The 25827-nt window shown below is 38.2% G+C and overlaps 1 protein-coding gene across 3 annotated transcripts in view; it reads right to left on the bottom strand.

Moving 5' to 3' along the window:
• The window catches only part of Sbf2 (SET binding factor 2), a 250978-nt gene that overhangs the window by 19942 nt on the left and 205209 nt on the right, over positions 1–25827 (bottom strand). For 2 of the 3 annotated variants that reach the window (XM_090348160.1, XM_090348162.1), the window contains 8 exons: positions 24956–25101; positions 22368–22566; positions 20614–20810; positions 17111–17251; positions 16155–16250; positions 7207–7391; positions 3267–3443; positions 497–598 (listed from right to left, as the gene is read on the bottom strand). In XM_090348160.1, the coding sequence (XP_090204286.1) occupies positions 497–598; positions 3267–3443; positions 7207–7391; positions 16155–16250; positions 17111–17251; positions 20614–20810; positions 22368–22566; positions 24956–25101 (1243 nt within the window). The remainder of the gene's footprint in view (positions 1–496; positions 599–3266; positions 3444–7206; positions 7392–16154; positions 16251–17110; positions 17252–20613; positions 20811–22367; positions 22567–24955; positions 25102–25827) is intronic. The other variant, XM_090348161.1, reaches the window with a different exon arrangement.

The raw sequence follows: 25827 nt of genomic DNA, 5'->3' as shown, positions 1-25827 counted from the left end.
TATGTGGTACACATACACAGGTCATCTTTGTGTATGCTAGGCAAGCACTCTACCACTAGGCCAAATTCCCAGCCCTGACTTTATTTAACCTTTTAACTGTCTTTTTTCTAGGTTAATTGATCAGATTAGGATATTGGTTCATCTTTATTGTACTTTTTGGTAGAGGTAGGTTATTAGTGTTCTTTTCATTTTCATTCTGGAATAAAAATGGAGGGCTTTGAGAAACCAGAAAAGAGATAAATGAACCTGAGGAAGGACAGTCTATAACCTACATTGCTTGTCAAAGGCTCCATCTGCAAGCTTGCATAGTACGTCTGTGAATATGGTACCTGGTAGCCATAACTTCAGCTCATAGCCTAGAACCTTCGGATGGATTGCCAGGTGGTATTTAACAGGGAACTTTCTCTATCCATAAATATGCTAGTCATTACACAAAAGATTCATCCCTAGAATTTATAACCTAACTTGAAATCTGATAATACATATAACAGTTTACTTGTGTAGTGATGTCCCAGCCTTCTTCCAAACAGACCAAAACTGAGGAACCATTTTCAAGTACTTCTGATATAACCACAGCCAGCTGCATTATCCTGTGAAGCTAAGAGACAGGAGGCTAAATTAGAGCAAAGGACAGACTTGGTGTCAATAATAGATAATCAAACAGGATAGGAATAAAGCAGTTGGAATAAAGAATCATGTAATGTTTTGGACACTTAAAGTTCTTGTTAAATCAAGGTTAAACAAGGATACCTTTGACAACAATGTGTTAATGTCTAATAAAAAGATCTGTAATTCTATGAAATGGAAAAGATAAGTAAGTGGCCTTGAAAATTCAACATAGTTATTGAACTTAATTTTTTTCCATGCTGTAGTAAGTTCTCTTTAATATAGTGTTATTTTTTCCAGTATTATTGTGATGGCTGTATGTACTAAAAAAAACCGCGTGTGCTCGTTCTCTCTATATATAGTGTGACAGTATACACTGTAAGTGCAGCACTGGGGATGCTGAGCAAGAGGTTTGTAAGTTTGATATACCAGCTTGAAAAACATATTGTAGTAAGTGAATTATATGTTAAAACAAGTATTTGTATTTTAAACCAGTCCTGGGGCTTGAACTCAGGGCCTGACCACTGTCTTTGGGCTTTCTCAAGGCTAGGGCTCTGCCACTTGAGTCATGGCACCATTTCTGGCTTATTCTGTGTATGTGATACCGAGGAATGAAACCCAGAACTTTGTGTGTGCTAGGCAAGCACTCTACCACTTGGCCATGCTCCTGGCCCCAGGTCTACTTTCTAATAAAGAGCAGAGTATAGAATGTATCAATAACCGACAGGTGGTTAGGTGGTAAGGCTAGTTGGAGGTGTTAGCTTTTTTCACAGGTATTGTGAATCCCCTGAACTGCCTTAAGAATAATGAACACTGAACATATACTTGTAACCAGTTATATATATGGTTGTTTATTAATTAAACACCTTGAGAGCAGTCATCCCTCTGGGTACTGATAGTATTTCTTGGCTTCTTTGTTAGTTCCACATACTACGGAAACAACTTCTTTAACAACTTTGTTAAAGAAATGCTTAGAGTAGATGGGGGCAGAAGACAGAGAAAGTAGAAATTCTTCAAAAGTGAGATTACAGCATTAAAGGGGCTAGAGACAAAGTTGAAGGTTATATTTCTCTTGGCCAAGTGTCTGAATTAGTGTCTCAAACATATATGTCATAAATATCTACTTGCATGCCTGTAATCCTAGCTACTCAGGATGATGAAATCTGAGGATCACAGTTCAAAGCCAGCCCGGGCACTAAAGTCTGTTAGACTCTTCAATTAACCACCAGAAAACCAGAAGGGGCGCTGTGGCACAAGTGGTAGAGCGCCAGCCTTGAGCTGAAGCTGCTCAGGGACAACACTCAGGCCCAGAGTTCAAGCTCCACAACCACCCCCCCACAAAATCTTTTTGTAGTTTGGAAGAATTTGGGGTATATATATTTGTGTTGGCAAACAAACCTCTTTCTACTTAATTTCTCAATAAGAGTTCAATAAAAAGCAGGGTGCTGGGCCGGGAGTTTAGCCTAATGGTAGAGTGCTTGCCTAGCATGCATGAAAACCCAGGTTCAATTCCTTGGTACCACATACATAGAAAAAAAGCCAGAAATGGTGCTGTGGCTCAAGTGGTAGAGCTCTAGCCTTGAGAAAGTCCAAGGATAGTGCTCAGGCCCTGAGTTCAAAGCCCAGGACTGGCCAAAAAAAAAAAAAGCAGGGAGCTGGTGGCTCATGGCCTTTAATCCTAGCTACTCAGGAGGCTAAACTCTGAGGATCATGGTTCAAAGCCAGAGTAGGCAGGCTTTTCTTCAATTAACCACTAGAAATCTAAAAGTGATTCTGTGGCTTAAAGTGGTAGAGTGCTAGCCATGAGCAAAAAAGCTTAGGGACAGTGTCCAGGCCTGAGTTCAAGCCCCAGGACTGACAAAAGAAAAATTATTATCCTAAAGCTAACTTAGCTGAATGCTGGATCTCTCTCGCTCCCCCCCCCCCACTGCCACGTGTACATTTTTGTAAACTTCTGGTGGACTAGGGGCATCCAGTGTACCTTTGGTGGCAAATACAAAATCTAAAGATGCAGAAAAGATGGAATGATCAAAGGTGAAGTAGAAAAGACTTCATGGATCACCTGCCATCGTAGATCCTTACTGTCTCGGTAACAGAAACTCCATTAATACCAGCTGATGAAATTTACTACACAAAACATTTCCATATAAAACTGATTTCTTGGCCGGGAGTTTGGCCTAGTGGTTAAAGTGCTTGCCTAGCATGCATGAAGACCCGGGTTCGATTCCTCGGTACCACATACATAGAAAAAAAGCCAGAAGTGGTGCTGAGGCTCAAGTGGTAGAGCTCTAGCCTTGAGAAAGTCCAAGGACAGTGCTCAGGCCCTGAGCTCAAGCCCAGGACTGGCAAAAAACAACAACAACAAAAAAAACAAACAAAAAAACTGATTTCTTCTGTTTAGTATCTTAAGTATGAACTTTTTTTTTGGGGGGGGGGACCAAATTTCCAATTATGTAGAGATCAAAACCAAGTAACAGGAATTCATCCTCCTCATTTATGACTTACTATTTCCTAAAATCAAAAGAAAGGTCTTTATAGGGGGCACATGATAAAGGAGAATGTAGAACAGAGGAGGGAGAAATACTGTTTTTGTCAAGTGTTGGTTCTGTATATTGACCTGAGGCTCTCTTTAAATTTTAAGACAAACTCCCAGATGTTACCTGTGGGAACCACTCAGAGTCTCCCAGGGCCTTAAGGAATGTCACTTCTGAGTCAGTAGGGATGGTGCTTGGGACACAAGCCCTCATCAGCTTCTTAAAACTGGCCTTTACTTGCCGGATTTCATGAAATTCAACAGGAACAAACTCACAGTTTAAAGCAAATTCTACCTTGAAGCTCTGTGGATGAAGAGGAAGAGAATTAGGCACATTGGCACATAAAAGTGCAGTTTTTTTTTTTTTTTTTACAGTTGGTTGAAGCCACATAGCTGTAGAGGCTGTTAACAGGTCAAAACATCCCTCTTATGTAATTCATGTGTCAGTAGTGTCGGGAAGTCTAGTTGTTTGCTGGAATGGTTAAGTCTAGTCACTGCTAGAGGTAGATAGCTTAGAAATGCTGTCTTGCTAAGAGATTGAAGAGATTACTGAGTCTAGAACATCATGGGGTTTATAACATCAAATATGAGCCAATGACACATGGGCAGTACAATAAATTCAATATAGTCTGTTCTGTTTTCCCAAGAAATACTTTGTAATTCTTTTGCTCAGGTTAACTCTTTACCACTTGAGCAACAGCTTTACTTCTGGAGTTTTGGGTAATTAATTGGAGATAAGAGTCTCATGGATTTTGCTGCTTGGTCTGGCTTCAAATCGAGGTCCTCAGATTTCAGCGCCCTGAGAGCTAGGATTATAGGCAGGAGCCCCAAGTGCCTCGCTATTTGTTTCCTACTATGAAGGTAAAACATTAATTGTAAAAGTAAACAGTGATTCTTCTCAAATCTTATTTTACATTCCCAGGATTATTTACTAATAGTCTTACAATAAAATGTAAAGAAAATTACAATAAAATGTGGAAGACTATTGATCCGTAGCTTTGAGAAATTTTTCCCCATTCAGTAAGAAATGTCTTTCACTTGTGTTTATCTTTAGTCCATATGGAATACATTCTGGTTGTGTTTATAATTAAAGAATACTTCAGTGACCCAGTGGTAAACTTCAATTTTGATAATCGATTTGCCTCGTCTTGAAAATGAAAAGTCCTCTAACTTATGCCAAAGAATGAATTACCTTAGATTCATTGTATATTCTTTACATCATAATCTATTCTACTAGATCATCTGCTTTCAAAGAGCAAAACTGCTTCCTGGAGATTGTATAATAATATATATATATATTTAATTTTAAACTATAATCTTAGAAATTACTAGGATGATAAATTTTATTTCTATTAAGATTAAAAATGCTGTTAAGGACTTAAATATGATCCATTTAATGTCTTATATTGGTTGTTTTTTTTAAAGGCCTGTAAAAATAAAGAAAATTTTTTTTTGATAGTACTAGGGTTTGAACCCAGGGCCTTACACTTGCTAGGTAGATCATCTCACTTAACCATATTTTTACCTTAGTTATTTTATCAGGAAGGGTCTGACTTTTTTTTGCCTGAAGCCAGCTTTAGTCCTCAAGACTTCCATTTATGACCTCCTGACAACTAGGATCACAGGCACATGTTGCTATGCCTAGCCTTCTGCCTTAGGCTCAATGCTAAGATTACAGGTATATGATGGCATAATGGCTCCTACCATTTTTTAAAATAGCATTCTTAATATGTATTAGAAGATGAAAATTTTCCTTAATTCCAATTTTAGACAGGAATAATGATGCATGCCTCAAATATGAGGCTGAGCTTACTACATAGTAAGATGCTATCTCAAGAAAAAAAGAAAGTTAAAATCCACTTAGGGGCTTGGAACATGGCTCAACTGGTAGAGCACCTGCCTAGCAAGTATAAAGGTCTGGAGTTCAAACCCTAGTTCTGTCGAAATAAAAAATTTAGGAAGCTACTCTGGAGAAATAATCTAAAATATTGGGACTGAAGTCAAGTCCCAATATTTTAACAAAAAAACCAACAAATCCCCCATTTGCTCAGAAATGTGACTGTAATTTTGCATATATGGACTGTTCAGTAGTGATAAAAAGAATCATGCAGGCTGGGAGTGCTTGCCTAGCATATACAAAGACCTGGGTTCGATTCTTCACTACCATATACACAGAAAAAGCCAGAAGTGGTGCTATGGCTCAAGTTGTAGAGCCCTAACTTTGAGAAAGCCCAAGGATAGTATTCAGGTCCTGAGTTCAGTCCCGAGGACTGGCCCAAAACAAAACAACAAAAAAGAATCATGTAGATTATTAAAATAAGGTGTGAGGGCTTGTGATAAAGAACCTAGCAGTGTGCATGAGTTTTTTTTTTTTTTTTCTTTTTGTACGTAGTAGGGCTTGAACTCTGGGCCTGGGTGTTGTCCCTGAGCTCTTCAGCTCAAGGCTGCCACCCTACCCCTTGAGCCATAGCGCCACTTCCCACATGAGTTCTTTTCTATTTTTAAAATAATAGATAAAAGATAGTTTACTTTTTTTATTAAAGAATTTATTAACATTGATTTTTAAATCATATTTCAAATGATGTGCTTAACAAACAAATATTCCAAGAAGGGAATCTCTATAACTTTTTTTTTTTGCGCCAGTTGTGGGGCTTGAACCTCAGGGCCTGAGCACTCTACCACTAGGCCAAACTCCTGGTAGATAGATTACTTTTTAGGAAAAAAGTGTATCTACCAGTGAGGTATGTCTGTCCTAAAATTTAGAAGTTGAGACACTCTACTGGGTATAAGAAATATGGTATTACCAAGAATTATGAACTAAAGAAGGCTAAATTGAAGATGATTTTAAAAATCAATGTCACTTACTAGCCTTCCTTTATGATACCTTTGTTTGGAGATAAAGTCATAAGAGTAGCATTGGGACAGTGTTATGTTAGATAGAAAGTGACATGTATTAGATAGATACAGAGACAGACTGTATAGATACAACTTAAGTAATACAAAAAAACCCAAATGGAATATATGAAATTGCTAATAACTCTTGTGCCAGTAGAAAATAGAATTTAATTGATGGAAGAAGAAAGGATTCTAAGTGTTCTGTCTTACTCGAGTCTACATGAGGACTGATGCAGAGGTAAGAATTAAGGAGTCAAACCTTGGAGAGTGACTCAGATCACCTAAGTATGCTAAAGGGTAAAAACCCTATGCTCTGGAAAACAACACTGATGCCAAGGAAGCTTTGCAAGCAACTTTGGATCACAGGCGTGAGCCACCATGCCCAGCTGTAAAATTATCTTCTAATGTGTGACTTGAACAACATTAAATTACTATTGCTTTTGGAGGCAGGGACTATCTTTACCGCTCATATATGTCAGCATAGTGAAGCTCTTTTAGCATGGTGATAGTAAAAACATTGATTAGACCTATCACCATCTTAGGACATGAATCTTTTCCTATGTGGTCTCTAAAAATTTGATTGAATGGACCTCAGAATACCTAGTCTTGGACTTCTCTTGCTTTCATATGCAGTGCCATAATCATCCTGTCATCACCCTCTACCCTATAGCTTTCTTGCGTAAGCACACATTCCTGTAAAGAGTGCTCATGAGTACTACCTGTGGAAAACAGCCTGAATAGGATTTCATGACTGATATGCACATGTATTCAAATATAAACATATGGTGTGTATCTATAAATACAGAGAGAAAAGTTTGTTTACATTAAGTTCAGGTTAAGAATCATAGTATAAAACATTTCTGGTGAAGCTGTTTTTCTCTGCTGCTTTCATGTCTCATACAATTTTTTCTTTTTTTTTTCCAGTGGGTCTTGAATTTGGCCTGGGCACTGTCCCTGAGCTTTTCAGCTCAAGGCTACCACCCTACCCTCAAGCCAAGCCCCACTTCTCATTTTCTAGAGGTTAATTGGAGATCAGAGTCTCAGGTACTTTTGTGTTCGGGCTGGCTTTGAACCACGATCCTCAGATCTTAGCCTCCTGAGTAGCTAGAATTGCAGGTGTGAGCCACTATGCCCAGCTCTCATACAATTTTTAAGTGAGAAAAAAACCTTACCCTTAGCTGTGACTTTTCACCGAATATGTAAAGGGCTGCTTGGCGCTTCAAGAGCTGGTTCTGAAGGTAGGTACTGTTAGTAAAGGAGGCTGGGTGATCCTTGCCTGCCAGCCGGGCACCAACATCAATGAACGATGTCGGAGAGCTGATCAAGCGAGTGCTGGAGCGAAGACTTGCCCATACACCTTCACAAAAGTTAAGAAAACGGAGTGAGATCATCTAATGTGGGAATGCCACTGAATAAGGAAAATGATACATGCTCTAGAGTTACAGTTTTAGAGGTAATAGTTAATTTATCTCCTGATCATTTGATTATACTGTCACATAAGCACTCAAAATAGTTTAAAAGCACTCAAAATAGTTTAAATACAGACTTAGAAGGAACTAAGAAGTCACTCATATCCCATTTTTATATGTTCATGTAAATTCTGCACTTGGAAGTAGACACTGAAATCCTAAGAAAAGTACACTGATTAGAGAAACAATACAGGCCTGGTGGCAGCAATAAAGCCCAGAGAAGAGAAGACAGAGAAACTCAATTTCTCAGGGCTTGAAAGAAGTAAAGGAATATTCTTCTGTACAATTAATTTAACAAGCAATCTAGATTGTAAACTATAAACTTACTAAATCCACTAAAAGTAGAGGTAGATTATAACTTTATTATATCATGTTAAATACTGCTTTACACATAAAAGTAAAATGAGAAATTATAAAATTGCTAATGATTTGTTAATTTTAGGAAGCTTTATTTTAAATGTAGTCAGTAGCATTTAGGTATTGTGGCTCAAGCCTGTAATTGTAGCTATTTGAGAGGTACAGGTACTGGGTTTAGGCCAGCCTGGGCATAAAAGTTGGAGATTCTATCCAGCTGAAGCACAGTGGTACATACTTTTCATGCTATGGCTAGGTGTGGTGGCTTGAGCCTATGATCCTACCGTCATAAGGAAGCACAAATAGGAGAAACATGGTTCAGTGTTGACCCAGAAATAAACCAAAAAACAACACAAAAAAGGATGGTAGAGTGGCTGGACTGGCAGAGTACCCCCTTTGTAAGTGCAAGGCCCTGAGTTTAAACCTCAGAACAGTCACCCCCCCCCAAAAAAAAAACCCTTAAAGCAACAACAAAAAAACGTGGTCAGAAGCAGATACCTTCTAAGACAAAAGCCAAGCTAATTAACTAGAAGTCTTGTGATATAAACTGACCTTATTTTAAAAAGTCAAGGACTTTGGGCTGGAGTTTGGCCTAGTGGTAGAGTACTTGACTAGCATACATGAAGACTTGGGTTCGATTTCTCGGTACCACATACACAGAAAAGGCTGGATGTGGTGATGTGACTCAAGTGGTAGAGTGCTAACCTTGGAAAACCCAAGGACAGTACTCAGACTCTTGAGTCCAAGCCCCAGGACTGCCCCCCCCCAAAAAAAAGGCCAAGGACGTCTCTATGCAAGTGAATTAAATATTAAACACCCGAACATATACTAATCCTCTAATTGGACTAGTACTGTAGCACTTTTAAAACAACAGAGCTCCATTACAATTTTTTTTGTGTGTGTTGGTCGTGGGGCTTGAACTCTGGGGCCTGGGCATTGTCCCTGAGCTCTTCAGCTCAAGGCTAGTGTTCTACCACTTGAGCAATAGCACCACTTCCAGTTTTCTGGTGGTTAATTGGAGATAAGAGTCTCACAGACTTTCGTGCCCTGGCTGGCTTTGAATGTGATCCTCAGATCTCAGCATCCTGAGTATCTAGGATCACAGGCATGAGCCACCAGTGCCTGGCTTCCTTCCTAAATTATGACTGTAGACCATAGGATTCATCCCAGTGATGGGACCATAGTGATAGGACTTTAAGGCTATTTCAGGACTTTTAATTTTGTGTATTGATTAGCTGTTTCTTGGTGAATAGAAGTCACCATGATGTCACATCTCCTTTCAGTATTTATGGAGTTAGTACAACAATTCTCAAGAAAAGGTTTCTTAGGTAATAGACTGCTTAACACAAAGCTGTAATTGCAAACATAGGTATCTTAGCTATAATGGCAAATGCTCTTTTTTTTTCCTGTAAATGACAGGAAATCAGAATGTGGATGAAAATAAAGGATATAATTGACAGATGGGAAAATCACTTGTAACATACTTTAATATGAAAATGGTTTAAAAGAATAACACATCAGGACACATTGTACAGTACCTTGATTATGACTCTTTTCTTAGCTGAAGATTTGGAATTTGACTGGGTAAAACATTTATCTCAGAACCCATGCACTAGCAGGTTAAAGACAGCAGAAATGAAATATATACTGTAGCAAACATCAGAGGAGATTGAATAAGAGAAGAACAGGCTGTTTAGTTTTCAGATTAAGTTAACATGGGGGAAAAGGTAAATTTAGTAAAAGTGGGAAGTTTAACAACAAAACTGCACAGCGATAAAAAGATGAATTGTTAAATGAAACTTCAGCACCTGTTTATCAATACTGTAAGCACAATGAAATGGACAGCACAGCAGGCAGTGCCACTAATGAATTATACCAAATGGAATAAGCTTTTGAAAAGTATCCATCAGAAGTAATCTTATATAATAAAACTAAGGAATTTGGGTTATGGGTGTAAACAACAGAAATAAATTGGCACTAGCATTAAGGAGATTGGCTGGCAAATGCTACATGTGCAGCACATTTGTTATTTAAGCAAAGTCATATCGGAAACAAGAAAGCTCTAACAACCACTTGGAATAACTAAGGCCATGATTTTGCAGTAGAACATTAAGCATTGCCACGCTGCTTTCTCATTTTCCATTCAGAAATATTTTCCAAAAATATAGGTTAGAAGCAGCAAAAATTCTTAATCTTGTGACAATACCTAATACCACTAAGTTTGTGATGACTGAAAGTAATGACTTCTTTTCAAACCCTTACTTGTACCAAGATGATAAGCAGTATTAGAGATAATGCTTTTGTAATTTGAGTAATATTTTTTTAATCCTCTGATAGTGTTTTGTGACTAACAAACTCCACCTAGTAATAATAAAAATCATGAGTAGTTAATTTAATTTCTTGTGCAAAGGATTAAATCAAGTCAATTAGGGGAAGATATATTTATTTGAGATTATTAACTAAAAGCTGTGTCTTTTAGCTATACCATGAGAAAATCACTAGAAGTGATTTTCATTCTTTTTTTTTTTTTTTTGCCAGTCCTGGGCTTGAGCTCAGGGCCTGAGCACTGTCCTTGGACTTTCTCAAGGCTAGAGCTCTACCACTTGAGCCTCAGCACCACTTCCGGCTTTTTTCTATGTATGTGGTACCGAGGAATCGAACCCGGGTCTTCATGCATGCTAGGCAAGCACTTTAACCACTAGGCCAAACTCCTGGCCCCGTGATTTTCATTCTTATCTAACACCTTTGAAAACAAGAAATTAAGAGTAGCATGACTAAGTGGCTGAAGGAAGCTGGGAACTAGACCTCTGCAAAGGTTCTGGCTAATGGTTTACAAAGAATGCCAGGATAGCTGGGCGAGGTAGCTCACACTTGTAATTGTAGCTACTCAGGAGGCTGAGATCTGAGGATCAAAGCCAGCCCAGGCACAAAAGGACCTGAGACTCATCTCCAATTACTCAACAGAAAACGGGAAATGGGGCTTGGCTCAAGGGTAGGGTGGTAGCCTTGAGCTGAAGAGCTCAGGGACAGCTCCCAGGCTGAGTTCAAGCCCTATGACTCTCTCTCTCTCACACACACACGCACATATAATAATGCCAGGATAGAACATAGAATAAAGGCTTGTAAGGCAAATGTCCACTGCCTCGTGTGCGCTGCTTTCCCTTTCTGCCAAAATTGTGTGCTTTCCTATTGGGATGTAGGACACTAAGATTACAGTGAAGCTTTCAGTACTTCTTGATTTTGTGTATGACTGAGACCACAAATTACAAATAGTACTGGTGCTCTTCATTCTACTTTGCTCACATCAAAGATTAAAAGGAAAAGAGATGCATAGGTAGGTTATGGGGATGGGGCACAAGACAATGTGGAGGCCGGGAGTTTGGCCTAGTGGTAGAGTGCTTGTCTAGCATGCATGAAGACCCAAGATCAATTCCTTGGTACCACATACATAGAAAAAAGCTGGAAGTGGTGCTGAGGCTCAAGTGGTAGAGCTCTAGCCTTGAGAAAGACCAAGAACAGTGCTCAAGCCCTGAGCTCAAGCCCAGGACTGGCAAAAAAAAAAAAAAAAAAAGGACTATCAATGTGACCTTATGCTTGGCCCAATACATGAGACAAAACATACCTAGTAAATATTGCATTGAAATGGCACAACTCTGATTTCGGGTTTTTTTTTTTTTTTTTTTGGTGAGTCATGGGGCTTAAACTCTAGGCCTGGGTGCTGTCTCTGAGCTCTTCAGCTCAAGATTACCAACCTATCCTTTGAGCCACATCCCCACTTCCCGTTTTCTAGTGATTAATTGGAGATAAGAGTATTACGGTCTTTAGTGCCCATGCTTGCTTAGCATGTACAAAGATCTGGGTTTGATTCCTCAATACCACATACATAGAAAAAGCAGGAAGTGGGCTATGGCTCAAATGGTAGAGGTCTAGCCTAGAGGAAAGCACAGGGTCAGTGCTTAGGTGCTGAGTTCAAGTCCCAAGAATGGCAGAAAAAAAATCAATACTACATCTTTTTTTAAAAATGACAAGTATTATGTATAGGTTCTTTCCCTGTGGACTTAAAAACTATTTAAATTTTAAATGAAAACCAATCTTACATTTAAATTTTTATCATCTTATGAACTCATGTATGCTGAAAGTAAAGTGATCATTTTGATTGATCATGTGGTCATGGCTTGTTTTTTTTCAATCTCAGCTCTGGTTTGTCTCAGTAGGAAAGGCATACAATGGAAATACAAGAAAATCAAGAATTGTATAACAAGGAAAAGAATGTGGAAATAGGAAAAAAAAGCCAAGAGAAAGGATTAAGAGACAAGAGTATCTTCTCACACAGAGCAAATTAGTAACTTCAGGAGAAGTAGTAAAGCTCTCTGGAAGAATGAAGAAACTGTAGTTACAGATAAACATGTGGCAAGGAACTAAAGTACAGAACTATCTGTACCTAGTCTTGACTTGGTTATCTGAACATGTGTTTACTTGTTACGTTCACGTAGTAGGAAATCGTTAGAGAATTCTCAAAATGACTTGTCCTATCCCACTGTTGCTATTGTATATAGGGATAGATATTGTCAGAATAAAGGATATAGAGGATATTGAAGCTATCTGGAAACAATATCTCTTCTTCTAATTTGTCACCGAAACACTGGAAGATATGGGAGGCTTTGGGAATGAAAAGATGAAAGAATGATTTTCATTTTTAGTTTTAGCTGAATATACCAGCTGAATATACCAGAAGATATATGTATCTGAACAGAAGCAAACTTATAAGGAAATAAACTAAATTTGTGATAATTTTCAGCAGCAAATATTTGGGAAGGGTGTCAAAATAATTATAGACTCACATTTGCATAAATGGGTCAAAACCAAATTAAATAGATTTAACCCAAAGAAGTAAATATAGCCATGTACCTGAAGCTAATGAAAAAAAATGCAGTTGAAACAGATCAGTGAGATATCCATAGGACTTAGGTAAAAACATGAGACTTTCTAAACCTAAATTTGTATTACCACCTAGCTAAACATAAGACATAATGGATAACATGTTCTTGATGAAGCTTCCAAAAGCAAAATACAAAGACAGGACATTTGTGAAAAAGCTTTACTAAGTATTTCCTGGAAATTGGTTCTATTAAAAGTTAAAAAATTACTGACTTGGCTTTTCTTTGAGTGGGGGCAGTTCTGGGGTTGTTTGAATGGAGAATTTCACGCTACTGCTTAAGCCAAGTCTCTAAAGTCCTTTATGCTTGCTCTTTGTTTTTGGTACCAGTTCTGGAGCTTCAACTTGGGGCCTGGAGCCACTGTTCTACTTCCAGCTTTTTGGTGATTAAGTGATGATTAAAAAAGGAAAATCTTGGGGCTGGGAGTCTGGCCTAGTGGTAAGAATGCTTGCCTTGCATGCACAAAGATCCAGGTTCGATTCCTTGGTGTACTATATACATATAAAAAGCCAGAAGTGGTGCTGTGGCTCAAGTTGTAGAGCACAAACCTTGAGAAAGCCTAGGGAGAGTGTTCAGGCCCTGAGTTCAAGCCCCAGGAGTGGTAAAAAAAAAAAAAAAAAAGAACTCAGGCTTTCCTGCCATAATTCTGATTTAGCTTTCTTAGCTGGTAGGATTATAGACATGAACCATGAATGCCCAGTTCTGGTTCAGACAGGGTTGCAGATTTACCCTGAAATAAAGGTCTTTAACTACATTTTGCCCAGGCTGATCCTAAAAACACCAAATATCTGGAATGACAAGTGTGTACCACCGTGCCCAACTATAGGTTGATGAGGTCTTGCAAATTTTTGTTTTGGTCTGTCCCCAAACCACGATTCTCCCAACTTTAGCCTCTTCAGTAACTAGGATTACAGGCATAAGTCATTATGCCTGACTTGCCTTATTAATATAATTTGAGTATCTTTAATCTTAATATCTGAAGTTACTTGGGTATTGATCTGTTCAAAATGTTTTGGAGCTTGGAGTATTTTGGACTCTAGAATTGTGATCTAGAGATGATTAACCTATAAAGTCTATTCAAATATTCCAGAATGTATCTGGTCCTAAGCATATGAGATAAAAACATTCAATCTGTATAAATGTTTAGATGGTAATTGGCTGCAAGGCTGAACCAAATGTCGACAAGAGTTCTTGGCAACAGGAATACTAGAAAGCTTAAGAAAATAATGGTATTCTAGAATTTCAGGAAAGAAGATAAATATGACTGTTTTGGGTGGCATGTGCATCCCAAAATTAATGTGAAGTCTTGCCCCCCATAATCTCAGAATGTGAATGTATCTGGAAATAGGGTTGTTGAAGATGTAATGAGTTATAATAGTTCATACTGGAGTAGGGTGGGCCCTTAATACAAGGGAAATTTAAAGACAAGAACAGAGGAAAACCACCTTGTGAAGATAAAGCAGGGATCTAGGTTATATTTCTATAAGGCAAGGAATGTCAAACATGGCTAGAGAGTCTCCAGAAGCTGGGGAGAGAGGCTTGGAAACAGTTTCTTCAGGGCTGCGAGGGAAAATCAATCAGCTGCTGGTACCTTGGTCATACATTTCTAGCCCTTCCAGAATCACAAGGCTATTAGAATTTCAGTAGCACAATTTGTGGTAGCCTTAGAAAATTTAGCAATTGCCTCAGACCTGACACATAATTATAATTACTTAGGAAATATGGCAATATAGATAGTTCCAATGAGGTAGAAAAAAGCATCCAAATGTGACTACTAGCACAAAAATATGGTTTGCAGAAGGAGAAAAAGTTCACTGTATGGAACAGAGCCTCTATTTTGATTCTGAATCGAATTTTAGAATGGATTATAATGAAGTTATTTATAATTACTTAGGAAAAAGCACTGATTTTTTTTTTTTAGGCATGTCAAAGTAACCATGAATCTTTTGTGATTCAGATAATAGTTTGAGACTGGCAAATCTTGGACTAAGAGATTAGCAGATTTAGAACCATGGTCCTATTGAATTTTAGTAGGAACCCCAAGTACCAAACGGTCTCTTTTTTTGCCAGTTGTGGGGACTGAGCACTTGGGCTCTACCACTTGAGCTACAGCACCACTTCTAGCTTTTCTATGTATGTGGTACCAAGAAATCACACTCTGGGATTTGTGCATACTAGGCAAGCACACCACTACTATTAGGCCAAACTCCTGGCCCAAAACAGTCTTTCTTTAGAGCGGTTTATTTTGCTGCAACCCCCCAAGTTAGTATTTTGAGAGCAGTAGCATATATAAAACAAACGGGAATTTCAAATGGTATTAACCTTAGCAAGTGCTTAACCTCCATATGAGGTTGCTTTCATAAGCTAATGAAATATTAGGTAGATTGAAAACTAGATTTGATCACAATGTGATAAGATGGTGAGCAGACTATAATCCAACAAATTGGGGATATTTAGTTAACAAAACAGTGGTAGAGAAAATGTAAGGGCAGGTTTGAAAGCCAAAGACCTGAAGATGGAAATTAGGCTTAGTTTCTAATTTTAGAGGGCAAAGTATGAGAGTTATGGGGTAGTGAGTTTTTAGATTAATGAGAAAAAACTTTCTAAAAAAGAGTTGCTTACATATGGAAATGATTATTTCTGGGACGAAATGAATTTCCCATTACTGATGTTTAAGCAGAACCAAGATCATCTGGCATGTTTTTAAGGAGATTCAGCCTTCTGGGGGGGGGGGGTGAGAAGTATCTAAGCTTTTTTGACTCTATTGTGAAGCAGGAGAATTTTACAAACTAGGCTTCATGATATATTATGCCTAGTTTGTAATTTCCTTTGCATAGTTAAAAAATAACCTCAAGGAACACAGAAACCAGAGTTGGTTACCTTTTAAAGCTTAAAAGAGCTACTAAGTTTTTGTCTATTTTTTTCCTCATGCCAGAAGCTATAACTTGGAGTTGGGGCAAAAGAAGTGACACTGTTCAACCTTATCCTTCAAACGAATATCTTAGAAAACAGAAGTAAAACTAGTATGTCTTGGAGTCATAGCCTAGGGTTTAGTATCATTTCTATTTATACTGTTCATACTTTTTGTGCATCTTGCTCTTTGAACCTGGTGACTCTCAGGGCTGGTTCACCATTTACGTGTGCTGCCCTCATTTCCTAACCTTCCCAAACAAATTGATATGTAAGATATAAGCAATGACTGTCTCATAAGGCAAAGTCTGCTCATCATGCTAGCAGTAAATGTGAACATTTAGAGAAGGGCAATTAAAAATAATTTAAAATAACCGAAACTATCTAGAAAAATGTTTTCAGCTTTTAAGGTCTCAGTCAGTGCTCATTTATAAAATCAATCTTACTAACCTCCTCGAGCAAAGCTATTGGATGGGTTTACATCCAAATGTCCTGGCACTACCTGTTTAAGCACAGTGGACATTCTTGAAGTCATCTTTTCAGTCCCTAAAAGTCAGCCAAAAAGAAGAACAAAAACCATATCGTTTGGGTTAACATTACTCAAATGACAAAAAGTTATCTTTATGTACAGCATTTCTAATTGCTGCCAAACATTGTAGTATTTCTTAAGTACCAAAGCTTAATTAGAGATAACAAGGCAATGTTATTTCATTAGAGATTACATACATTTGAAAGATTATAGAGTTAAGTTTGGCAAATGCAATCAGAGAATTTGATGATAAACGAAGGAAGGCATGCATGGTGTTACTTTACAAGAAAAGCCACTTTCTGCTTATGTAGAGCTATTTTAAACAGCTGATGAAGCCAGAGACCAACTTCTCAAGTCACATGCTCCTCTCTAACACGTTAGGTTACCTCTACATGAACCCTTTGGGGTTCCACCACATGATAACTGAAACAGAATATTAGTACAAGTCTTAATGGCTTCATTTAAATCTACAGAAAACAAACTAATGCAAAATCTTAAAAGACTAAAGAAATTTTGGGAATTTCAAACTTAAACAGAATGATTTTAATACACATTTAACAAGATGTTCAATATGAAAATTCTATTTTATAACAATATTTTAAGGTTTATATAAACCTGATTCTTGAATAAAATATTGACCCTAAGTTCCTTTTTATTATTTTTAAAAGAAAATAATGGAATCTCTAAGTATAGTGATTACTTACAAGTCAATATCACTGTAATATCTAGTAATTATACAAGCTAAAGTCAATGGTCACACAAGGTGAATATTTTCAAAAAGTGTCATGTTGAAGGAACAGTATGTAACTAACAAACTAATCCTAGAAATATTAATGACTATTATGAAGGAACATATAAGAATATTATCAGATCTTACCTGGAGACAGAGCAAGTGCTGGCCTGACAGTAAGTGTATTGTTGCCTCTGAGTTTCTGATGGACAGAAACTGCATTCAATAATGCTTGTAAGTACTTTTCTTGTTCTATGCTACTGGAAGATTCTAAAGAGGAGGTAGGAGCTACAAAAAGAAAGGATATAAGACAAATGATGTACCGATTGAAGAAGTTTTTATAGATATCTGCATATACTTTGTCTATATAGTCTCATATTACCACATCCAAGTGTAGAAAACAAGTCTATTTAAAGTACCAGTCAATTAAATGGCTAATCCTATGATGCTGGCTTTATCATACCTACAGTTCTCAAATGCTTCATCATCCCAGTAGAGACTTTGGAAATCTTCCTTTCAGTACATAAAGAGCTCATGTCCAAAAAATCAGGACAGGGGGCTATTCCCAAGCACAAGTATAGCTTTTCTTATCCAAGAACTCAAAGTGACAAAAATCCACTAGATTATCCCCATTTAACACTTGCCCATGCTACTGTTGGGGAGCAGAGGATGGAATGGGCTTGTGTGGCATCCCATAATCGAAGAGGTGGTTTCCCAATACCATAGGCTTTATTCCAATTTTCTCACATAGGCCTAAGAGGAGACATAAGCCTGTACAAGGATTTGTTGGGGAAAGAATACAAAGAAGAATGGGAAAAGATGAAGAGTATGAAAGGAAGAACTAGTACTAAATTTCTTATTCCTTCAAAATAAAGGGAAGGGCTGGGAGTTTAGCCTAGTATTAAGAGTGCTTGCCTAGCATGCACAAAGACCCAGGTTTGAGTCCTCAGTACCACAGAAAAGCTGTATATGGTGCTATGACTCAAGTGGTAGAGTGCTAGCCTTGAGAAAGCCCACGGACATAAGTGGGGCCAGCATGGTGGCTCACACCTGTAATCCTAGCTACTCAGCAGGCTGAGAGCTGAGGATCAAGGTTCAAAGCCAGCCGCGGCACAAAAGGACTTGAGACTCTTATCTCCAATTAACCTCTAGAAAACAGGAAGTGGGGCTTGGCTCGAGAGTAGGGTGGTAGCCTTGAGCCCAAGAGCTCAGGGACAGTGCCTAGGCTGAGTTCAAGCCCCATAGCCCGCAAAAAAAGCCCAAGAACAGTACCCAGGCCTAAGTTCAGTTCCTAGTATTGGCAATTAATAAGTGAAAAAATGTAAAAATGGAAATAATGGTGAGATCAAACAACTGGAGGAACCATGAGTCTTGTCTATGTGGAGCAAAATACTCAGGTATAATTTTTTTTTTTTTACAACTTGAACAGAAAAGTAACATTCAAAAATCAATTGTAAGATGGTTTATAAATTCTAGGATGTCATCATTTGTAAGATTTAAAGACATTAAAAATGAATATTTGCTCAAAAAATGAAATACAGTAAATCAGTATTAAACTAGTAAAATTTCATCCTTTCCCTACGAAGAACTCACCAGGTACTCTTAAAATGATGAATGTAGATATTTATATGTGCTTGTGTTCTATTATATACACCATGTGGCTTGGGAGGATTCCCCACGACATAAACTGGTAAAAGTTAATGTCCTCCAGTTACACTAGTGCCGAGACTCCATGCCTGGCAGAATACTACAGCACTATGTGCTATGCTTACACCAACATAAACATTAAAGACATAATAGCCAACCTCAAAAAGTACCTCTCCAAGGAAATAAAACAATGGTCAATAGACAGATGAAGAAATGTTCATCATCTCTGGCCAAAAAATTAATGCCAATCAAAATTACCTTGGGATTCTACCTTACCTCAGTTAGAATGGCCATTATCAAGAAAACAACAGATGGTGGTAAGGATGTGGCCAAAAGGGAACAGTATTAACACTATTGGTGGGAATGTAAACTTGTTCAACCACTCTGGAAAGCAGTATTGCGATTCCTCAAAAGAGTAAACAGATCTCCCCTATGATCTAGCAATCCCACTCCTGGGCATTTACCCAAATGATCACAAACAAGCCCACACTAAAACTACCAGCACGGTTATGTTCACTGCAGTATTCTTTTTTTCTGGTGGTTAACTGCAGATAAGCGTCGCATGGAGTTTGAACTATGATCCTCAGATCTCAGTCTCCTGAGTAGCTAGGATTACAAGTGTGAGCCTGTTTACAATAAAATAAAAATTAAAAAGATACCTCTCCAATCATAGTTTGAGTTTACCTAATTTTCTTTAAGATATTTTTCTAAAGGTAATGTACAGAGGAGTAATATTTGTCAGGTAATGAGTGTCATTTCTTTTTGGACAATGTCACCTCTTCCCTTACTCTCTCCCAGTTTTTCCCTCCTGTCCACACCCATGAGTTAAGTGTACAGTTCATTTTAACAGTGTCCAGAAAGTACCACGGATGCATTTGTTCACCTTTTGTCCCTCCATTCCATGCCCCTTTACTCTCAAAGACCGATAAGTAAACAAGACAAAAAGAAAACAAACAATGAAGAATTGGGAGGGGGTGGAGGAAGGGAAATGAGGACAAAAACCTAAGAAGGGGTATCAAAGTATGAGAAGTAATGCACCTACTATCTGGCAAGTATAACTCTAACACTTCTATACATTACCTTGATGATAAAAAATAAAATGAAGAAAAAAAATCTCACTTCCATTTCCTGGAATTCATTTTGATAAAAATCACTTTATATGATCAGAGGCATTGTGCCTTTGTGTTACTCCCCTAAAAGTACCCTTATTTGGTCTTGCTGTGTGAGCTCATCTTGTTTCAAAGGGGGGAAGATGCTGCTCTTTATAATGGGATGTGATAGTTTACTGAGCACTTATGAGCTAGAAGCTATGAAAAAACTCAACAAAATGCAGCTCCTAATTGTGAGATCACATGATATAACATTAGAAAAAGGGGCAGCAGTACTTATTTGCCTGGCTTTCTAAAACAGCTCCTTGAGAATTCCTAAGGCAGCATTTTATTAATTTGCTTCGACTGTGCATGTAGGAATGAACAGGATATCTAATATCACATAGGACAAAATCTTTAATGACTTCTGACCTCAGTTAAAGGTAAATATGTTTGGATAGTTCCCAGAACAAGGAAAAAGATAGTCACTATCTAGTTTCCATCTGTGGATACTCTGGTTTTCTGAAATGCCAAATATCCTGGAACCAAAGACTATTACAATAATTTCCATTAAAAACAAACATCAGATTTACTAAGCAAGATGTCAAATTTGAGATGAAGTTCCACACAACTAAGCTAAACATACTGTATAAGGCACATAGGAATAGTTTGTGTGAGACAAGGCTTGCAAGAACACAGATGGTATTTTAAGAAGACTTTTTACGTTTGTTATAGTTTTCCTTTGCGATAAGGTCTTGCTATGGTATTCGGGATAACTTTGAACTCCTGTGCTTAAGTGATCCTTTTAGTCTTTCAAGTAGCTGAGTTACAGAAGTGTGTCAGTATGTGTGTCTGGTTTATTTTTAAGAATATTTTAGTGAAAGGGTCACAGCTGTGTTGTGGAGAGATGCTTACCGGCCTGAGGGGAGTTCTGAGATTTGAAAAGTCCAACAACTCCCTTCCCATGGAATCCTCCAGAACGGAGGAGCAGAGTACCACTTCTTGAGTTCTTCCAACATACAACAGGTAGGCGATTGTGTCGATAGCAGCGGGCTACTCTTGGTAAACTACTGTCTTGTACAGCTTGAGGTATGACTAAAAGGCCAGGATAGCTTCAGGATGTGAGGAGAAAAAGAGAGGGAAAATATGAGAATATGAACAACATACCAATAATTTTTCTGCCATCGACTTAAAGCCATTTCTGTCTCTGTGTGTACATGTACATGTGAATATACACATGTGCGTATGCTGGTCCTGGGGCTTGAACTCAGGGCCTAGGCTCTGTCCCTGACTTGTTATGCTGTACCACTTGAGCCACAGCAGCACTTGCAGCTTGTGTATGTGTGTGTTAAATAGGAGATAAGAGTCTCATGGACTATCTTGTTGGGACTGGCTTTCAACCCCATCCTCAGATATCAACCTCCCCAGTAGCTAGGAGTACAGGAATTAGCCATGATACTTGGCTCACCGTGGATATATTTTGAAGGCAAAGCTAACAGGATTTCCTGACACAGTTTGTTTTTTTAACTGGAAGCCATAATTTTGATAAATAAGCTTCCCAAACACCTGGGCACTACACTCTGACACCACAACTTATTAACAAAGAATTTAGTGAAGACATAAATAAATTACTGCCTATCCAGAGTCTCAACTTTTTAGTATTTTATTCAAAATGCTTATTTGGACACACTGTAAAATTATATTCCCAGCAATTTTTTTCTCAAGTTTCATATGGTTATTTGAAAACAACTTAAATTGCCATCTAAAATTTATATAATGTTCTTCAGTAACATTAAGACTACTGTCTAGCTGGGTAAGGTGGCTCATGCCTGTAATCCTACCTACTCAGGAGGCTGAGATCTGAGGATCCCAGTTCAAAGCCAGTCTGGACACTAAAGTCTGTGAGACTCTTATCTCCAATTAGCCAGAAAACTGGAAGTAGCACTGTGGCTCAAGGGGTAGGGTGGTAGCCTTGAGCTGAAGAGCTCAGGGACCAGCACCTAGGCCCAGTTCAAGCCCCACAGCTGACAAAAAAACAAAAACAAAAACCCACAACCCCCCCACAAAACCCATATATATCTATATCTATATATATGGCTTTTAATTTACAAAGTGCTTTCCAAACAGGGAATTTTAAGTACAAAGAAATTTCTCTAGAGATGTAAAGTTGTTTTAGAAATACATAGTAAAGCAAGAAATAACACTTAATATACTTGAAAAATGATAGGAGGTGATAAGAATAGAAAAAAAATATTGATTTACATTTTCTAAGGAACTTTTAGGAAACCATTCCAATCAGAGAGCACAAGAGAATTCTGTTAGCAAATTACAGTCTATGGACTGTATGTGAATGTAAGTATGTATTATTCAAATTATCTTTACACACAGTAGAAAAGAGGGAATCTATGAAGAAAAAGACTAATAATGGAAATTCCTAAAAGGAACAGCATTCTTTCTCCTGCTGTCCTAATACAGGCAATTTTCAGTGGTGTAACAGTTGCTCTTAGAATATGTGTTCATGCTGCATAGAAAGTATCTCTGAAACATATATCCCTGAGGAGCTTGCTTCCCTCTGGCATTTCAATATATGGGCTATGAATATAAACAACTCAATAGAGACTCAAATCAGAAAAAGGAAAGTTCTCTTTTTGGAGCCCACTGACACTTACCTCCGGCACAGTGAATACAGCCTGTTGGAAGCAGTGATTCGGAAATACTCTGGTTTTGAACGGGAGGAGCTGCCACTTATGGTTCCCAAACCTAAACGCTGATAGTCTCTGAAACAAGCCTTTTCTACTAGCTGTTCCATCGTAGACTTTTCTGAGGCTTTCAGGGTGGTACTTGTAGGAAGTTCACTATCATCTGAAACTATTATGTAGAGACAGGTTTTGCAGAAAAACATTCAAACTTTTTTTTCTTTTTGCTAGTTCTGAGGCTCGAACTCAGGGCCTGGGTACTCTACTTGAGAATTTTTTTTCCCCTCAAGGCTGGTGTTCTATTATTTGAGCCACAATTCCACTCTCGGCTTTTTAGTGGTTAGAGATAAGAGTTTCACAGATTTTTCTGCTCGGGCTGGTTTGGAACTACAATCTTCAGATCTCAGCCTCCTGAGAAGCTAGTACAGGCATGAGCCACTGACACTTGGCTAAAACATTCATTTCCATTAGAAATTTTTAGATTAACCAAAAGCTCATCAGAGAGAAAAAGACCTCCCCTCTGAATAGCATAAAGTTATATTTTATTTCTGGAAATATTTCCATTAGAGGATGTGATTTATATGAAAAACTCTCCATAGTTTTTTAATCACAGGTCACTAATTCCTTTAAGATGTTAGAGATGGAATAATTTACTCAATCATGTATTTAAGGGATGATTTTTATAAAAGCATTCCTAAATAATATATATTTTTTTTTTTTTGCCAGTCCTGGGCTTGAGCACAGGGCCTGAGCACTGTCCTTGGACTTTCTCAAGGCTAGAGCTCTACCACTTGAGCCTCAGCACCACTTCCGGCTTTTTTCTATGTATGTGGTACTGAGGAATCGAACCCGGGGCCTTCATGCATGCTAAGCAAGCACTTTAACCACTAGGCCAAACTCCCGGCCCCCTAAATAATATTGCATGTTCTAAATAACAACAGAAACATACAATGTTAAACTGTCTTAACTGAGGCCAGGGTAGGAACATATGGGTTGAGGGGAAATGATTAAACAGCACCAGACACCTAGATGGACATGTTTAATTGTAAACACCTTTTTACAAGTTTTTTCCCCCTGGTCCTGGGGCTTGAACTCATGGCCTGGGTGTTGTCCCTGACCCTTCCTGTGCTCAAGGCTAGTACCTGAGTCATAGTACAACTTCCAGCTAGTTTATTGAAAACACAAATATCATGGACTTTTCTGCTCAGGCTGCTTCAAATTGGGATTCTCAGATCTCAGCCTCTTGAGTAACTAGGATTATAAGAGTGAGCCAAAAATTCCTGGCTCTTACAACCTTTTGAAGGTTAAAAAAAATTAAAAACAAAAATACTGTTCATTCCCTTCCCTATTTCTCTTTTCCTTAACATTTGGATGGACTTGTTAAATTGTATCCCTCTTGTGTGTACAACCTTTTGAAGTTGAGAAATAAGAAAAAACCACCACCACAACAAAAGCAGCTCCCTTCCATGATGGTTCTGGGGCTTGAATTTAGGGAATGGGTATTAGTACCAGAATTTCTTTGCTCAAGGCTAGTGCTCTGTCACTTGCCAAAGCTCCACTTCTGTGTTTTTGGAGATAAGCGTTTTATAGACTTCCTTGTCTAAGCTGGCTCTGATCCATGATTCTCAAATATCAGCCTCCTGGGCAGCTAAGATTACAGGTGTGAGCTCCTGGCACCTCGTTTCTATTTTCTTATAATGTGAAAGAAGTTGAACTATTAAAGTTCTTGGAAATGAACTCAAAGTACTAATATGTAAGGGTAAGATATGACTCTCTTCCATTAAAAACAAAAAAGATGAAACACAAGAGCTTATTTTTTTTGTAAACAATCTTTGAATATTCAAGGTCCTCATTCTTTTAGAATAACTATAGGGTATTCACACCTTTTACTAAAACCCATGTAAGAATTGCCAATGTGGGGTCAGGAATGTGGCCTAGTGGTAGAGTGCTTGCCTAGCATGAATGAAACCCTGGGTTTGACTCCTCAGCACCACATACACAGAGAAACGCGGAAAATGGCGCTGTGGCTCAAATGGTAGAGCATTAGCCTTGAGAAAGCCAAAGGGCAGTGGCCAGGCCCTGAGTTCAAGCCCCAAGACCAGCAAAAAAAAATTGCCAATGTATGGAATTAATAAGAAATATAAGTATATGGAACAGTAGGAAAATCATTAATTTTTTTTCCCTTTTTTGTTGGCTGTGGGACTTGAACTCAAGGCCTTGCACTTGCCAGGCAAGTGCTCTTCCAGTGAGCTAAATCCCCAACCCTCTCAGCTCTATTTTTGCTTAGGGCTAGTGCTTTATCACTTTGAGCCACAGGGCCACTTTCAGTTTCTGGTAGTTAAAGGGAGATAAGAATCACTGATTTTCCTGCCCAGTGTGGCTTTGAACCACAATCTAGGATTGCAGGACTATTTTTTTTTTAAATAATTTTTTCAAGTTCAAAAGAAAACTGTCTTTTCATGACATTTACGTGCTTCAAGGTTTAAGTACAATTATATTTTTAGCTTGTTTCTATTCATATAAGAAAAATACCCAATCATAAAAAATAATTTCTCACATACCAGATATGTCATCATCTTCATTCCACCCAGGACGATTTACTCTTTCTTCCACAATTGTTCCTGTTCTTTTCTTCAGTAAATACTGACGCCCAATAGTCATTTTTCCTGCCCTTTTGGCACCTTTCACAATTGTTTTTGAGAAGGTTCTACAAGTCATAAAATAGAATGTCAATTTAATATGAAGGTGCCACTAATATTTTTGACATCTACATAGTTCAATTTTTTTCTTCTTTATCTGCACTTGTACTGCCTTCGTTTTATATATAGATCTTTGGTTATAATAGAGGTGAAGACCAAATATGGTCTTGATTATCCTTTTCATTTTCTTTTTTTTAAAAAACTCTGGTCCTGGGAGCTCTTCAGCTCAAGGCTGGCGCTGTACCTATTGAGCCACAGCTCTTCTTGTGATGGTTAATTGGAGATAAGAGTCTCAGGGACTTTTGTGCACAGGCTGGCTTTGAACCATGATCCTCAGAAATCAGCCTCCTGAGTAGTAGCTAGGATTACAGGCATAAGCCACTGGCACCCAGCTTTCAGTAATATTTTACCGCCACCCCCCTCAGATTCAGCCATAGTCTTGGTTTTACACTCAACTGGATTAAAAAAAAAAACTGCAGCAGGGTACCACATCTGTAATTCTAGCTACTCAGGCTAAGATCTGCAAATGGAGGTTTGAAGCCAGCCAGGGCAGGAAAGTCTGAGACTCACCTCCAATTAACCACCCAAAAAACATTAAGTTTGGGCTGGGAGTTTGGCCTAGTGGTAGAGTACTTGTCTAGCATGCACGAAGACCTGGGTTCAATTCCTTGGTACCACACACCTAGGAAAAGCTGGAGATGGTGATGTGACTGAAGTGGTACAACTCTAGCCTT

The sequence above is a fragment of the Megascapheus bottae genome, chromosome 16 (assembly GCF_031878675.1).
Source record: "Megascapheus bottae isolate mThoBot1 chromosome 16, mThoBot2.hap1, whole genome shotgun sequence".
NCBI classification, from domain to species: domain Eukaryota; kingdom Metazoa; phylum Chordata; class Mammalia; order Rodentia; family Geomyidae; genus Megascapheus; species Megascapheus bottae.
The sequence above is the reverse complement of the archived record's forward strand: the minus strand, read 5'-3'. Positions and strand labels throughout refer to the sequence as shown.